Source organism: Apium graveolens, chromosome 9, assembly GCF_009905375.1.
Source record: "Apium graveolens cultivar Ventura chromosome 9, ASM990537v1, whole genome shotgun sequence".
NCBI lineage: Eukaryota > Viridiplantae > Streptophyta > Magnoliopsida > Apiales > Apiaceae > Apium > Apium graveolens.
Window position 1 is genome coordinate 112,768,873 of NC_133655.1, and position 18,439 is coordinate 112,787,311.

Here is an 18,439-nt window from a genome sequence, read left to right on the forward strand (position 1 = left end):
ACTTAAATACTATTCAACTTGTTACACTTGGTTTATATATCACCAAGTTATATGATGAAAAGACAAGATAATAAGACAAGCTATATCTAGTCTAACTTCATGCTGCTACACTTCTCTTTCCAGCATCTTTGAATATCATCTATTTAGCATGAAAATGGAAATGCTTCTTTGTTCTCTAAATCCTTCAAACAGGCTGCCACATTCCATTTGCATATAATCAACGCATATGACTATCAAGTCACTATCAACTGCTCTTTTGAATTTGAATATCCATTGAAACTCAGATTGATCATCCGTTGGAACTTTGTATGATCATCCGTTGGAACTCTGTTTGATCATCCATTGGAACTTTGTCTGATCATCTGTTGGAACTATGTTTGATCATCCATTGGAACTCTATTTGATCATTTGTCGAGGCTTATATTGATCATCCATTGAAACATTGTGAATCATCCGTTGAGAATATCTTTTTGGCAGTTAACTCTATTTCATTTACAAGATTACAAGGCATCTAATATTTATAATTAACCATCCTATCTTGCATATCAATCTATTAGTTAACATGACTTAAACAATCTATAACATCTAGTTCACTAAGCTATCCAAGTATGCAGAAATGTGCTACTAGTCTTATTGTACATAAGCTACTCTTTCAACGGATGTTGAAGTGATCATTCGTTGAAAGCTAGAAATTCAGTTATATAAAATCTACTAAGTGTTTTGTTCAAGTTATTATCAAGTAAACAACATATTCCTAACAGTAATGGGAGAAGATATATTTTGGGCCATCAAAGGATGTGGAGGCGGAAGTTTTGGAGTCATTGTTTCCTGGAAAATAAAGCTTGTCCCAGTGCCATCAATTGTTACAGGGTTTTATGTTCTGAGAACCTTAGATCAAGGTGTAACAAAACTTCTCTACAAATGGAAACAAGTTGCAGATAAGCTTGATGAAAGGCTCTTCCTTAGAGTCATTATACAACCAACTGACTCGGCTAAAAAAGGACAAAGAATAATAACAATAGGATATAGTGCACTTTTTCTTGGTACAGCTGATGAAGTACTTGAAGTTTGGTTGAAAAGTTTCCCTGAACTTGGGGTGAAAAGAAGTGACTGCAACGAAATGAGTTGGTTTCAATCAGTGCTTTACATTGCTCAAAATCCGGTACACACACCACTTGAAGTACTTCTAAAAGGCAAGCCGACTTTCAAGAATTATTTCAAGGCCAAATCCGATTTCATGACACAACCTATACCAGAGATAGTACTTGAAGGACTATGGACCAAGATATTGAAAGAAGTTTCCCCTATAATGATACTGAATCCATATGGAGGAATGATGAGTAGAATCTCAGAATCGGAAACGCCTTTTCCTCATAGAAAGGAACATTATATAAAATTCAGTATTTCACTCTCTGGACTGAGGCAAATAAAGATACAAAATAAAAGCACGTTGACTGGATTCGAAAGATTTATAACTACATGGTAGCTTATGCTCCCATGTTTCCAAGAGGTGCATAGAAATATGATCCACCCTATTTAATGCAGAGAAATAATCAGAAACCAACATCTAATTTATAACACTAGATTGCCAAAGCCCTGAACATTTTGATGTACCTAACTTCCCATCAACATTGGGCTTCCTAAACTACTTGAGAACATAAGATACTTACCATGATTCAATGCGGAGCTTTTGTACACCTGAAATATTAGTTGTATAAAATAAAACAAGTAGAATAAAAGTAAAATATATAATCAGAAAACCAATATATGATACAAGTGCTTTCTTTATGAACCATATTATCAGACTCAAATGACCATTTAAAAATAAGCATTATTTCAAGTATCGTGGAAAAAGTTGCAGACAAACTACAATATTAAAATTATTCCCAAATGTAACTTACTCATTGTTTCATCTTTCTATGAACGCTAAAGGGATATGAATACTGGGCGAACTGCAGATACAAAACATCATCAGAAGATCAAAAGCCTTTTGGGGGTTAACCATTATATATGATTCTTATGGACTAAAGGAAGCTTGGTTTTGTTATTAGTACTACACTGGCAGCAGGAACTACAATTTCTAGATAATAGAAGTCTGGTTCTTATGTCATTTGTAAATTAAAATAAAAGCCAACATGAACAAGTGTAGCAAACAACTAACATAATAACACTATAACACTAAAGCATATGATATTTAAGTAGAAATATAAACAACAATAATAAATTGACATAGATTAAGATTATTGGCAGAAGGATAAAACATATTCAAAAAGAAAACAAAAAGAAATCAATTCAGTTCAATATAAATGTCTGAAACAGAAAAGTCTGAAACAAGCTAAAAGTATGAAAAATTATCAATTGTTTCATCAATAAGTATCAATGGCTGCTCCAACGTCAATTTCTTCATACCTATATATTGGGAACAGAAATAACATTGTTCATATTTCATAGCAAGCTTATAATTGGTTAATTAAATTACGTTATAATAAAAAGAGATATTGAACTGACCTTCTTCCAGTTTTTCAAGCTCGAGTAAACTTTCTTCTATGATAAAGGGCTGCTTAGCAGTGCACAACCAATCTTGTACATAAATCAAAGTTTCTACCATTCTAGGAGTCAAAGAAGTACGAAACGAGTCGAGCACGTGACCTCTCATACTAAAAGCAGACTCGGAAGCAATAGTAGACACGGGAATTGGTAAAACAACTCTAGCTAACTTAGAAAGTGTAGGATATCTATGTTTGTTATCCTTCCACCATAGCAACACATTAGGACATGCCTCAGTTGACTCACGTTCATCTTCCAAATACTTTTCCCACTCGACTTTTTTCTCATTCATCCCACCTCCTACTTCTATTTCAAATGTGCTGCCTAAAAATTCTGAAAAATCAAACATCTTTTCATTTTCCTTGTCTTTACTCTGAATAATAAAGGTATATGTGGAACCTGTGCTATTTGATTTTACAACACTCTTTGTAGCAGGCATAGAAGAAGCATAAAAATCAAATAATAAAAAAAAGTGGATTTTATTATGAAAATATAAACTCTTAGCTTTCTCAATGCCAAACCCGGTCTTTACCATCCAATCAACATAAACCATTTTCCTTCTTGGATCAAGGATAACCGAAACAAACATGAATAATTGAGGTTATCAATATTACCCCAATATTTATCATCTTTCAACTTCATTTGTGTGGCTATATGCTTCACAGTTGCATCTTATGGTTAAGTTGTTGATATAGCATGTAACCAACACCAAATATAGCATCAATATAGTAATTACAAGTTACATATAATGAACCTGACAGTTTCAAAGTAGCATCATAAGACACTTTTAATAATGGCAAAAAAGTTGATACTTATTTCCTCTCCTCAGCCGATAAATCTCCGCCAACCTTCTTCATTTCTTTTTTAAGAGTCGAATCTTTCAAAATTAAATTAGAAAATGCCTTCTTGAATTTCAAAGCAGACTCCGACATCAAATATGTGGAACTCCATATGGTTTCAACATCAAGACAAACAAGACTTTTTCTATATAATTTTTTTTCTTCAACACTAGCCTTAAACTTTTATAGTCTGGCAGGAGAAGACCTTACATAATTCATAAAAGTACGAGCTTTTACAATTGAAATATCAAGGTTATTGTAATAACCCCAAAAATTTTGGACTTTTTGTAATCCTTATGAATATTGATTTTGCGGATTATGCTGATTAAGGAAATTTTTCATGCCACACTATGTAGGAGTTCTTTTATTGATATTCTGAGATCTTATTAGTACTCTATAAAGTATATGAGTGTATGTAAAGATCGTCAGAATCCAAATTCGAACACTTTGATTTGTTCCCGAAAATCCACCAGATACCGAAAGAATTGAGTATAAGGTGACATGATTAAAATGATTTAAATTCAAGGATTATAAGAGAGGATAATAAAAGGAATATAAAATATTGAGAAAGGTTTAGGGGAACCCAAGTAATAAGATCCCGGGTATGATCCCTCAAACGACAAACAAGAACGAAAGTTAAGCGAACCGTATAACAGATAAACGGTCATTAGCCAAGTAATAAAGGGTTAATCAAAGAGGTTAGTGGATGATGATGTCATCACACCACAAGGAGAAGACATGTGTTAAAAGATGACTCAATCATGATGACATAAGCATGACAAGTAGAATTGTTTTGTTGGATGATTATTGGCCAAGTAAAATTTACCATGGTAAATTCTAAAAAGTAGCCAAGCCAAAAAGGGGAAGCAACCAACAAAAATCATAACACAAAATAGAAGTTGACTTTGCTTTTCCAAGAACAAGCTCTCGGCTTCTTTACTATTCAAGGAAGAGAATTTTGCAACTCCAAGCTTCACTCCATAATCAAATCCAAGGTAATTATGTAAGCTTCCCTATGATTAGATAAGTATATCCTAGGAGTTTAAGCTTCCAATTCCTTATAAATCTCTTCCAATAAATCAAGGAAGGAGATGGTTAATAGTAATTTCTTGAAATTAATTTTTGTGTTATTGATTTCTTTGAAAGATCAAGCTTGCAGGAGGTTAGATCAAGGCTCCTTAAGGCCTCCTAGCCACTTATCACTCACCAAGGAAGGTAAAACCTCGTACCCTAGCTTTACTTTAAGTATTTAGGAGTGGTTTTGATTGATATAGTTTATGAGAAGCATGATTCTTGTTTGTTTAAAGTATGGTTGGATTTGTAGTGATTTTGAGTTATGAATCTTGGTTATTTGTTAATGAACCTTAAGTATAGTAAGTGGCTCATATTTGTGATTGAATGAGTTGGAAAATCTTGAGGTTATGGACTGATGTAGTAAGGTTTAGATGAATTTTGGTTGTATTGATGGTTATGAGTTGGTTTGTGGTTGATTGGAGTAGTATAAACATTGGTAAACGCGTAAACATAGCCGTCGTAATACCCGTTTTCATTCAACTGCTTGTTCTTAGTGTTCGGGACAGAAAGCTAACTGACCAATCTGTAACTTTGCCATGTTTAGCTAGATCGTGTCGTAAGCTTCATTTTGATATGTGGTTCGCTTGGATCTGATATACGATTTAGGAGAAACGATCATTTTAAGTAACGGCGTTTCACGAGCAAATCATTACCCTCGCTTTACTTTGAAACCTTGGTTAAGGTCCTTAAATGACTAATTGGAGTATGAAACAATTATTTAAGATTAATTGAACAATTGGTAGAGTATTCGCGAAAGAGTCGCCTTAAAAAGTTAAACGGTTAGTTTTATAAAAATGGTGGAGCCGGGGGTACTCGAGCGACTTATGTAAATCGTTAAGCGCAAAAGCGAACGTTAGGGTCTAATTGGTTAAAGTCTAGTTTCTTAAGCGATCGTGGTTTAATTCCAACTTATATGTTGTTTACAGGTTACCAGACTCGCCCCAAGCCTTTTACCACCCTCAGTCGCTCAGGCATGTTTTCTACCCGTTATATTGTTGTTGTGATGTAAATATATTGATGCATTATCTTGAGATAAGTGCATGACTGTTATTAGCAAACCTTGCGATATATTGGAGCATATTGATATGGTATATATATATGCATTTTGTGATATCTTGATATTCTATTATCAATTCAAATGCTTATAAACTGCATAATACATATGCTAGAGATAAGCAGTAGTTGCGTATACCCTTAGTATAGGGGACCCGAAGGTGAACATTTTTCTAAACCGGGAGTCGATGTTCCCGAGTATAATATATATATTTTTATATATATAAATATATATATATAGTTTTGAATAATAATCAAACTTATTTTCAATTATTCAAATAAAGATCGTACTTCGTATAAGTATATATTTTGTTATTTTTATTCGTTTCCAGTATGAGTTTTAAAACTTCTACTATAATTATTTTTATAAAGATTATCCTTATGGGAATATTATTTAAATAATAATATTCAGATATTTTCTAACATATCGGGACTGAATTATTTTATTAAATCATCATTACTCTAAACATTCTTTAAAATGTTTTCGAGTCTTCAAAATAATTTTAAAAGTTAGAGCGGATCCCAAAACTCATTTTCAGATTTCAGATCTTCCTTTTGAAGGGGATTTAAATACTCGCTCAAAACCTAAGGGATCCGGCTCAGTGGTGTATTTTTGGAGCAATGAAGTTGCTAACTTGATAAAATCGTTTGATTACTTGCCCAACATTCGGGAAGTAAGCCCAGTCGAAATGTGTCGGCATAAGCAACATGGGCTCAGTGGGAGTCCATTAAAGTGTAAGTGGCTGAGTGGCAGTCCATCTAAGCGTAAGTGGCTGAGTGGCAGTCCAGCATAAGGTCCTAATGCGGCCAGGGTAATGACCAGTGGGAAATTCATCCATCTACTAGTAGAAAAGGTGACTTAATTAATATCTTTGCCTGATCAGCAAGATATCAGGTTTATGCCAAAGTTTCTTCTTTCCAAAATTCTTGGGAATGACAACTCTGCTTATACTTCAATAGCAGAAGAGTGTATGAAATGTATATCTATATATATAGGTGTGTGTATATATATATATCGGGACTAATGAAGTATCTCATAACTTCAATCTTTCAAATGATATTTCAAAGATTGAATCTATTCAAGTCTTATCTTGTAGTCTCATCTATGTGACGAACTTCGAAAATTTATTATACTTTGAACAGTGGTAGCTCAAGTAATTTTCTAAAATGATATAAGTGTAGTGAAGTATTTGGTAACTTCATCTTCCTTTAAGCTTATATCCAGTAAGTAATTATCTTACACTTGATAAAGATTTTCAGTAAGTTATCTATGTAGATACTTGCATTATTGATTAAACTATATATTATCATGCGAGCTGTAATGCTCACTCTTGCTTCATTTTTTCATCACACAACAACAGTTAGGAAGGATGGCCAGGCTCAAGCAGACCCAGCGCAAGAGCGTGGAAAGCGTCCCGCGTCTTCCCGTTGATATCATAGCTACCATAGCTGCAGAGGTAGATCTATCTGTAGATCAGGCATTCTACTTTTGGGAATCAATTATGAATAATTATAACTTGTGTTGGTTAATGGAAACTAACTGTAAACTTATTAAGTAATCATTTTGGGTTGTAATAACTTTTAATTTATGGATTCAAAGACTTGTACTTATTTCAATTTCATCTCTGAGATTATAACGTGTTGTGGTATGTGTTATTGTGGGGTCACAGCATGAGGTTATTTATTTTTAATTAAGTTGAGTGATATTTATGGAAAGAAAGACCGTGACGACCCGGATTCCCGACCCCGGATCTGGGGGTGTTACAGTCATCGAGGCCATCTTTCACAACCAAGTTTAAAACATGGGCAGCACACTTCATGTGCAAATATTTTCCATCTAAAACACCACACTTCCAATGATTAAATCGTTGTTTCAAACAATCAAGAGCAACCTCATTCGAACTTGCATTATCAACTGTTACAGTCATAATATTTTTCATTCCCCATTCAGTAAGACATTTTTCAACAGCCCTAGCAATAACTTGTCCAGAATGACCAGCAAGCGGGCAAAAATTAATCAATCTTTTATGCAAATTCCAATGATCATCAATGAAATGAGCGGTGAGGCACATATAACTCAAATACTTCAAATCAATATTTGTCAATGGTTTGATTTCCAGGTAGTGAGAGAGTCACAATGGTCTCGCTTAAAACCCACAACCTTACAAGTTCAATGAACTCGCTTTTGACAAAATCGCCCCATGTTGGAAATAAAGAAGATTAGTATTTTATTACATTTTTTATAAACACGAGAATCTCATAACCGTTTGTTTATTTTAAAATCTTGAATCGTTACAGATTTAATCTTGTTTAGCAAGCATGGCATGGGTGTTGTATCTAATACATACATCCTTAATCTAATTAAGCATGCATTATTAAACTAATCTACACATACATTCATCATATGAGCATATATATGTAAAGTGAAATAAAGTAAACGTGGTAGTTTATGGCTTCATCCTATGTGATCTTCATCAAGCTAATGACTAAGTTCTAGGCCGATCTAAGGTGAAAAATAAATACAAGCTAACAATTACATGTCTTCTTTTTTGAGTTGTCTCTTCCTTGTATTACTTCCTTGGATGGCCTCCATGTGAGATTACCCTTCCTTTATATCAAATCTTCATGTATTCATGTACATTACAAGAATGAAATATAAAAACTAATCTAATGAACTTACAAAAAGAACTCGAGTTATATTTCAGATTTATAATTACAAGATCAAACGACATGCAAGCCGTATTTAAAAAACAAAACCATTAACCTAAGGTCATAAGCCATAACCATCAATCATGCTCAATTAACACATAAGAACATGTTTGAACACATAATCTGATCTTAACATATCATACCCATCATGATCTATTCATAAATACAAAATATGGAAAAAACAGAAAAACCAGAATCAAATTCTGAAAACATTAAATTGTTGTTTACAGGCAGTAAACGACGTCAAACGCTCGATTTCTTATCAAATAGGGTATTCATTCACAAAAATCGGACATCAGACTTAGATTTCAGAGAATCTCAACATCTGATTCAGAATTTATATCTAATATGATTATCATAATAAGAATAAACATAAATCATGTATATATCAGTATACATACATATTATATAATCATCATATGATTATATAACTCACATAAATATCGTATATTCAAACCATACATATACAAACATATTGTATCAACATCAAAATATGGCAAATCACGTACATGCTTGTATATCAAAAATGGTTAAACACATAAACAAATTAAACACTTTCGCAAGTAGCTCTGATGCCATCAAAGGGTTTCGAGCACATAAACGTAACAGAAATGATGTAAAATTAAATTAAAACAGGAATAAAATCAAAACCCTACGCAGGATCCATGCAAAAATAGATATTTAATTCGTAGTAAGAATCTTTACCTTAAAGAAGCTATAAGAGTTCATTAATGGAGGATTAATAGAGTTCCAAACCTTGTTGAATCACCACGTATCCCGCTCTCGCGATTTACGCTCTACGGTATCCACACGAACGCTTTTTTTGAAGGATTGATGTGTACTAGCACCCAAAACTCCATCTCTACCTCTCTTCCTCTTTCTCCTTGAACGGCTAGGGTTTTATAAACCATGTATCCTTATATATAAATCAGCCCTCAAAGAGTTTATATAGAAAGAAGAATGAGTTTTCTAATTATAATCGAATTATAATTAATACTAATCTGAAGTCCCAATTTATTATTTAAATTAGTCACACTTGATTAATTAATAACTTATTTCAGAATTAGTTTAAGTAATTTCTCTATTTTATTTATTTAATTAATTAAGCCATACTTAATTAATATCATAAATAAAACAAATTACTTATTTAATTTAAATTCATAATTTAAATTAATTCTCCTTCAAACGTTCTTTGTCTGTGACCTTGTAGGTTATTATTACGTTGGCAATAATTTTAATATCTCATATTAAAATTATAAACAATGAGCGGCATCTGGTAATACGTCATTGCTACCCAAGTTATAATAATTAAATCGGTGATTCGATTAAACCTTCCGTGATAATGTACAATGTAATATAATCCCTTTAACCAAATATTATAGATTAAACTAGAGGCATATAATGTGCCATCCTCATCATAGATTAATCCAAGTTTCCTTGATCAGTGAGTAGACTATCATATCAAATCAACATTTGAGTGTGGCCACGCATTTCACAGTTTATCTCACACAAGAGGCCAGTAATATCACTCCTAAAATAGGAGGGTTAAATCTCACCTAGATCATTCATACTTCTCATACGATTCATAATATACCCAATGTCCACTTTTATCATTACCCGGTCAAGGATAACTTTTAATGGAATCAATGTATATTAATTCTCGTATAGAAATATAATGACTTCAGGTCTAAGAACCATTACATTATTATCACTGTGAGAATAACTTATGACACTGTAAACATGTAGTATCTCACAACGGGTCAATCCAGCACCATGTATCAAATATATGTGTCTATGTTTTGACTTTAGTATCACCATACTTATGATCAATGAGATGTGATCATCAGTCAATAAACATACTAGTCTTAATGCATTATTATTGTCCCTTATAATAATACTCGACTAGGGACCTTTAGAAATATTGATACTATTCTCATAATCTCATATATAAGTCACGTACTTAGAGATATAGAATTATATATCATATTCCAAGGGCACTTATTAATCTAACATTTATATCACGGTAAATTAAGAATTAATAAATTATAAAAGAAATAATTGATTGAACATCAATATTAATAATCCAAATGTCTTAAACTAAAACATCATAGTGTTGTCTTTAGGGCACAAACACTAATGGTAATATGTCTCATCCTCGATTATAATCAAAGTTCTTAAGGAACTTACTACGTAACTGATCATAAAAGTCAACTGAGTTAGATATAAGGGTTCTGTACCATCCTTGCGCACTATATTTGAGGTATACCTCAAACATCTGACACATAATTGTATCATCATGTACTGCTAATCGCATATGTCTCTCATACTGAGTCATGTACTGATACAGATCACCTTTTCGATCATCAGACGTCATTTTAGGGATCGGGTTCCCAGCTCAATGGATATAATCTTTGATGAACCTGCAAAGTGGGGACTCGGTAGAATAGTGATCAATACCAGCCCCAGTTATAGATTTTTCCATCTTTTCTAACTATTCACGAAGATAGGTTACCTCATTTCTACGATCCTACTCCTAATCATCACCATCCTTGAAATAATCCTTTCGACTGTCACTTCCTCTCCGCTCATCATTGTCCCTTCGGCCACCAGGTGATTGGGATCTGTGTCGAGGAGGTGTCCCTCTTCGTCTATTCTTTTATTTAGATCTTGATCTTCTCCTACAAGGTGATGGTGATCAACATGGAGGTGATCGATCACGTGGAGGGGTTCTTCGTGAGGGTTAACCACCTCTTCCTTCACCTCCTAGGTGTTGGAGAAGTCGTCGACGTTCATCAGCGAACTCCCACTCTTGCTCCTCAAGAAGCATTATCTATTTCAGAACCTCTATGTTAGGTTACACAACACTATAGAATGGGGTTGAATATAGTGTTTATACAATCAAATCGATTTAGAACACAAAGTATGTAACAATAATCAAGTTTATTCAATATAATAAGTTCTGTTACAAAGTAGGTTAAACTACTCTCTAAATGATGAACAATGAATAATATTCTCATGAATGATAACACTTATAATGTAAACCCTAAGTTGTGTTTATATAGTACACAGTTACAATATATCTTCTAATTGATATGAAATATATATCTTCCTAAAATACATCAATCAGATATTATCTTCTACAAGTCTTCTAGTCGTCCAACTCCTACAGCATATCTTCTTTTGTTTTAGTCCATATCCTTTCCTAGAAATCAGCCGCACTTTACTTCTGAAGTATATTCTTCCTTAAGTTCTGATATCACAAGTTCTGATAACTTAAGTTCTGATATCTTCCTGTCTTCAATAAATCCTGATTTCCAGTAAGTCCTGATAAGTCCTGATATTAAGTTCTGAAACTAAACAAATCAGATTAGACATGACATCACAAATATATCTAACAATCTCCCCCAACTTGTAAATTATGAAAAATATACAAGTTAATAGATTTGATGATGTCAAAAACATATAAGTACAAATGCAATGAGAGTTCATTTAGACAACTAACTACAACTTATAGTCTTTGCAGCTTTTACCAATCTTTTTGAATCAATCTCAATCCAAAGTGATTCTTGACAAAGTTTGATATCAGCTTCTCTTCTGCATTTCTCAGGACTTGAGCTAATATAGCCTTGACTTGATTCATTTCTTTATCTTGACTTCCAATCTAGTAGATGGCAGTCCTAAGTGCTGAAATGTGATTTCTTTCCAAACTATCACCAAGTCTGATTACTCTTGGATGAGAAAAGTCTTCATTGTAGCATAGACATTTCTCTTTCAGAATAACTTCTATCTTAGCAGAATTCTTCTTCTTTGGAATTTCACTTCCATCATCTTCAACTATCTTTGGAATAAATTCTGCAACCCTTGATCCAGAGATTCTGGCTTTATCCCTTATGGTCTTCATTATAAAATTTGACCATCTTCTGGTAATCTCAAACTTTATCTCCAAAAGATAATGAAAGAATTGAAGTTCTTTCAGATATTTATTCAGCACATCTGATAATGACATTCTGTATGTTCTTCCATCTTTAAGAAATAGAATCAGCTTTTCTTTGACATTACTCTCATCATGAGCATCCAGTACCTCTTGAACAGATATAACCTTGTCAAGGTGTTTCTGTGTAACTTCCTCAAGTGGTTTGTCAGTTAATAAGAATGGATCTTTGATAGTTACTTCAACTCATGTTTTCATCTTGGCTTCACTTGATCCTAACCCTGATCAGATAGCAGTTGACTTTTTTTAGGATCTGATGGTTTAACATTTTTCCATAGGAGTTTCTTCTTATCAGTAACTGTCATCTTGTTCAAATTAACTTGAGCTCTGTCAGAGGTTGATGTCTTGATGATTTGTTCAGGATTTGTAGATTCTTCTGTCGCTTGCTGTTTTGAAATTTCTTCACTCTGAACAACTTGAGCTATGTCAGAGGTTGTCTTAGATTCTTCTGTCACCTTTCTTCTTTTCAGAGTTTTAACAGTTTCATCTTCAGGAACAGCATCATCAAAAACCTGAACCATCTTGCACACAGGATCCATCAGTATTTGAGGAATCTTCATCTTCTGTTTGTTGACTGTCTCCCCAACTTTTCCTTTATTTGGGATCAGTAGTAGTTTGAGATCTAGTGCTTGATCTTGAAATCTCTGTGGCAGATCTTTCTTTTATCACAATGCCTTTTTCCTTAGGCCTTGGAGGTTTCTTTGCATTAGAAGCTTTAGACTTAGGATTTGTCTTCTCAGCTACAAATCTAGCTTTTTCCTCCTTTAGAGTCTCTAAATATATTCCAGGATTATGCTTGAGAAACAATCTTTTAGCAATTTCTTCATCAAGAGTCTGAATCTTGGGATCCTTATAGTAGACAGTAGTCTCCCTTCCCTTAAGCTTCAGAGTTTGTAAAAACTTCTGAGAGTCCTGACTTCCAGACTGAATCAAAACATCAGACTTTTTCATCAGAATTTGATTATCAGAACTTGCTATCAGAGTTTGTGCATTCACAGCTTCAGAACTTAAATTCTTCTGTGTAGAAGATTTGCTAGAATCAGAAATTAGTTTATGTGAAGAAACTTTGATGCTTTGCTTGCCTTGACCTTTGCTCTTGCTAGGGTTTCCCTGGTCATCTTCAGAATTATCATTTTTCTTTAGTGATTTGCTAATTGAGCATTTGGACTTAACTACTGATAAGTGGCATTTTATACCACTTAGAACGTCTTAAAATGGCTTAAATTGGTGTCTTGAAATCAAGTATTTTGTGTATTTGATGCGTTTTTCTAGTGTTTATGCATTTCAGGGTATTAGTTGCATTTCGGGGGAGGAATCATCAAGAATAAGCCTTGGCATGTGTTCACCATTACGAGAGGAAAGGAACGGGCAGATTACGGCGAAGAAACGGAGCAAACTTGGATTTTTTTCCAGTAGAGGCCTGCGCGCCCGCGCAGCTATGCTGAGCGACCGCGCAGTAACCTGCGCGCCCGCGCAGCTATGCTGAGCGGCCGCGCAGGGTCGGGAATTTTGCTGAATTATTTTAGACTTCTACTTCTGTTTGGCTTCCAACTTCTATGTAATCTGAGTTTTATGGGACTATTATATAAGTAGATTTGAGACTTTTCACAGGGGGGATTGGAAAAAAAGAAGATTGTGTTTTACGCAAGAAGCGAAGGAGATAAGGAAGAAGACCGATTTAGCACACCGCAACGAAGAGGAAGCATATTTTCTTGTGATTCTTGTGTCGTTGTAACGTTGGATGCTAGTTTTCTTGCTTTGACTTATTTACTCTTGTGACGTACTCTGTTTTAATATAATTAGTTTAGTTATTATTTTTTTGTGTTTGTTTATCATGATTTCATATGAACCCATGATGGCGATAAGTTCTATTATGGGCTAATCGTGATCATGGGGTTGCAACGGATTTATTATGGAATTCTTTAGTTAATTATTTAATACTTTAGTGTGTGATGATTGCTTGATATCTAGTATTGGTTGTGCGTATTCGTCTTATGTGCGTCGTGAACATATAAGATAGGGTGTTAATCTCTTGTGAAGCGACGGTGGATCTTGAGATTTAGAACTTGCCATGCTAGCATAGGTTCATGTACGTTGTGCATGATTAGTGGGTAACTCTAACAGTTTTATTTGTCCTATGTAATATAAAAGAATAACTTGTTCTTAAATCGTTGTGTTGTCAATTTCTGTAGACATATGGGAACTCAACATAATTGATGACTATTCAACTTCTATCTTCATTGTGGATTCTTGGTAGAATGGTATTAGTACAATGAAAGTTGGTTTTTATCAGTTTCGTGTTATTCGATTAATATCATTACTGTCACATGCTAAAGGTAATAACAATGGCTATAGAAGGAAGTAATAATGAAGTTGTGATCTCATGAGTGTTTTATTATTGATAAATTAAAGTGTTAGTTAAGTGGTTAATTAAGTAGTTAATTATAGTTAATATTTAATCAACAATTTTAAGTGTTATTATCTTAACATTGAGAAGTAATCATACATTGGTGAGTGAGTTTAATTAGACAATAATTTAGTTTGAGTCTCTGAGGGAACGAACTAGAAAGTATTCTATATTACTTGCGAACGCGTATACTTGCGTGAATATTAGCGCGTGTTTTCGCCCTAACAAGTTTTTGGCGCCGCTGCCGGGGACTCGGCGTATTTGTCTAGTTTATGTACTTACCATCATTGGTCATTAGGACTCAGTGATTAGGACGTAGTAGTTACTTCTTTTTTTCTTCTTTTTTTCGGTTGTGTTTCAGGTACTTTAGCAAGCGTTTATGCAAACTCGTTCTCGTGCTCACAAGAGGACTTTAGATACAGCTGAGGAGACAGACGAAGTTCTTGATATTCCGGAGAAGTTAGATTTTGAGGATTCGGATTCAGGAACTGAGCAGAAAGAACCAGTAAACATGGGAGATCGTATTGTTCAAGCTGATCCAGCTCTTATGGATTTTTCTCGGCCTAAAATTGATGACATTCAGTCAAGCATCCTTCATCCGGCTATTCAAGCTAACACCTTTGAAATCAAGCCGGGCACTATTCAGATGGTGCAGAATTCTGTTTCTTTTGGAGTAGCGGCAACCGAAGACCCCAACATGCACATAAGGAATTTTGTCGAGATCTGCAGCACTTTTAAGTATAATGGCGTGACTGATGAGGCTATCAAGTTGAGGCTTTTCCCATTCTCACTAAGGGACAAGGCTAAAGACTGGTTACATTCTGAACCAGCTGGGTCCATCACTACGTGGCAAGATCTTGTGCAAAAGTTTCTGGTGAAGTTTTATCCGATGGCAAAGACTGCTGCTATGAGGAGTGCTCTTACTCAGTTTGCGCAGCAACCTACGGAGTCTATGTGCGAGGCTTGGGAACGCTACAAGGAAATGTTGAGAAAATGTCCACATCATGGAATGCCGGATTGGATGGTGATCACTGGTTTCTATAATGGTTTGGGGGCTCAATCTCGGTCCATGCTCGATGCAGCAGCTGGAGGCGCCTTATGGGCTAAAAGCTATACTGAGGCGTATAATCTTATAGAGACGATGGTTGTAAATGAGCATCAAAACCCAACTCAGAGGATGACGTCAGGCAAGGTAGCAGGTATTCTGGAAGTTGATGCAGCCACCGCTATTGCAGCCCAGCTCCAAGCGCTATCAATGAAGGTTGATTCTTTGGCTACGTATGGAGTTAATCAAATAGCTATGGTTTGTGAGATTTGTGCAGGTTCTCATGCTACGGATCAGTGTTCTCTTATCAACGAATCTGTTCAGTATGTGAATAATTATCAGCGACAACAACAGCTTGTGCCAGCAACCTATCATCCTAACAACAGAAATCATCCAAATTTCAGCTGGGGGAATAATCAAAATGCTATTCAGCCACCATATCAGCAAGGAGTGAGTAAACAGTTTAACCCACCTGGATTCCAGCAACCTCAGCAGTATGCTACAAGGCAATCATATCCTCAACAAGGAAGTGCAGCTGCACCTACTAGTGCTGATTTTGAGGAACTTAAGCTGTTGTGCAAGAGTCAGGCGGTTTCTATCAAGACCTTGGAAAATCAAATCGGTCAATTAGCCAATGCAGTGCTCAATCGTCAACCTGGCACTCTTCCCAGTGACACGGAAGTACCAGGCAGGAAGGAAGCTAAAGAGCAAGTCAAGGCTATTACCTTAAGGTCTGGAAAAGTAGCTGATGCTAAAAAGGCAAAAGAATTAGAAGCTGAAATTAGAGGTGAAGAATCTAAGCAAAAGGAGAAAGCGGCGGAACCAAGGAAGACTACTGTTGAACACACTCTGCCTGAGGCTAATACAGGGGAGAAACAGCTCTATCCTCCACCACCTTTTCCTAAGAGATTGCAGCAACAAAAGCTGGATAGACAGTTCGGGAAGTTTCTGGAGGTGTTCAAGAAACTTCACATCAATATACCTTTCGCTGAAGCTCTTGAACAAATGCCTAGTTATGCGAAGTTTATGAAGACTATTCTTTCAAGGAAGGTGAAACTGGATGACCTTGAAACCGTTGCTCTCACGGAAGAATGCAGCGCTGTTCTGCAACAAAAGTTACCACCAAAACTGAAAGATCCAGGAAGCTTCACCATTCCTTGCACAACTGGCAATCTGACGTTTGACAAGTGCCTTTGTGATTTGGGAGCAAGCATTAATCTGATGCCGTTGTCGATCTTTAAAAAACTGGATCTGCCTGATCCAAAACCCACATACATGTCACTACAATTGGCTGACCGTTCCATTACTTACCCAAGGGGCATAGTTGAGAATGTGCTCGTCAAGGTGGATAAGCTCTTCTTTCCTGCAGATTTTGTTATTCTGGATTTTGAGGAAGATAAGATTCCCATAATCTTGGGAAGGCCTTTCTTGGCTACTGGCCGTACCTTGATAGATGTGCAAAAAGGGGAACTTACTATGCGGGTCCAAGATTAGGATGTGACCTTGAACGTATTCAAGGCAATGAAATTCCCTACAGAAGATGAGGAGTGCTTAAAAGTGGATGTGATTGATTCTGCGGTTACTTCGGAACTCGATCACATGCTAATGTCTGATGCATTGGAAAAGGCCTTAGTGGGGGATTTTGACAGCGATGATGAAGATAGCAACGAGCAATTACAATATCTAAACGCTTCTCCCTGGAAGTGAAAGCTGGACATACAATTTGAATCTCTTGGTACTTCTGACCTCAAGAACGCAGAAGGGAAGCTCAAACCATCAATAGAGGAAGCACCTACCTTGGAGCTCAAGCCATTACCTGAACACTTGAGGTATGCTTTTTTAGGTAATTCATCTACGTTACCTGTTATTATTTCATCTGACCTTTCAGGTAGTGAGGAAGACAAGCTCTTAAGGATTTTGAGAGAATTCAAATCGGCTATAGGATGGACCATAGCAGACATCAAGGGGATAAGTCCTTCATATTGTATGCATAAAATTCTGCTAGAGGAAGGTAGTAAGCCAACTGTGGAACAGCAGCGAAGACTGAATCCCATCATGAAGGAGGTGGTGAAGAAAGAAATTCTGAAATGGCTAGATGTAGGCATCATTTATCCTATTTCTGACAGCTCATGGGTGAGCCCCGTACAATGTGTACCTAAGAAGGGAGGTATCACTGTGGTCGCAAATGAAAAGAATGAGCTCATCCCTACTCGAACAGTTACAGGATGGAGAGTATGCATGGATTATAGAAAATTGAACAAAGCCACAAGGAAGGATCACTTCCCCCTTCCATTTATTGATCAGATGCTTGACAGATTGGCGGGTCATGAGTATTTTTGTCTTCTGGATGGTTATTCCGGGTATAATCAGATTTGTATTGCACCAGAGGATCAGGAAAAGACTACCTTCACTTGTCCATTTGGCACGTTTGCTTTTCGCAGAGTTTCGTTTGGGTTATGTGGCGCCCCGGCCACCTTTCAGAGATGTATGATGGTTATATTCTCTGACATGATTGGAAATAACGTCGAAGTGTTCATGGATGACTTCTCCGTCTTTGGACACTCATATGATGAATGTTTGAATAATCTGCGCGCCGTACTCAAAAGATGCGTGGAAACTAATTTGGTGCTTAATTGGGAGAAATGTCACTTTATGGTGCGTGAAGGCATTATCCTTGGGCATAAGGTCTCTAGCAAGGGTCTGGAGGTGGACAAGGCCAAGGTGGGAGTCATTGAAAATCTTCCCCCACCTAATTCTGTGAAAGGAATCCGTAG

The 18,439-nt window shown here is 35.6% G+C and overlaps 1 protein-coding gene and 1 non-coding gene across 2 annotated transcripts; one reads left to right on the forward strand and one right to left on the reverse strand.

Annotated features, from left to right (window-relative positions):
* The first annotated feature begins 763 nt into the window (after window positions 1–763).
* Window positions 764–1,486, forward strand: LOC141685489 (monolignol oxidoreductase AtBBE-like 13). Its single transcript, XM_074490584.1, has one exon. It carries the CDS (start codon window positions 764–766, stop codon window positions 1,484–1,486), a length of 723 nt encoding a protein of 240 aa, XP_074346685.1.
* A 14,038-nt stretch (window positions 1,487–15,524) lies between these two features.
* LOC141688056 (small nucleolar RNA R71) lies at window positions 15,525–15,631 on the reverse strand. Its single transcript, XR_012561524.1, has one exon. It is a non-coding gene; the product is annotated as a small nucleolar RNA R71 (small nucleolar RNA).
* Window positions 15,632–18,439: the final 2,808 nt, after the last annotated feature.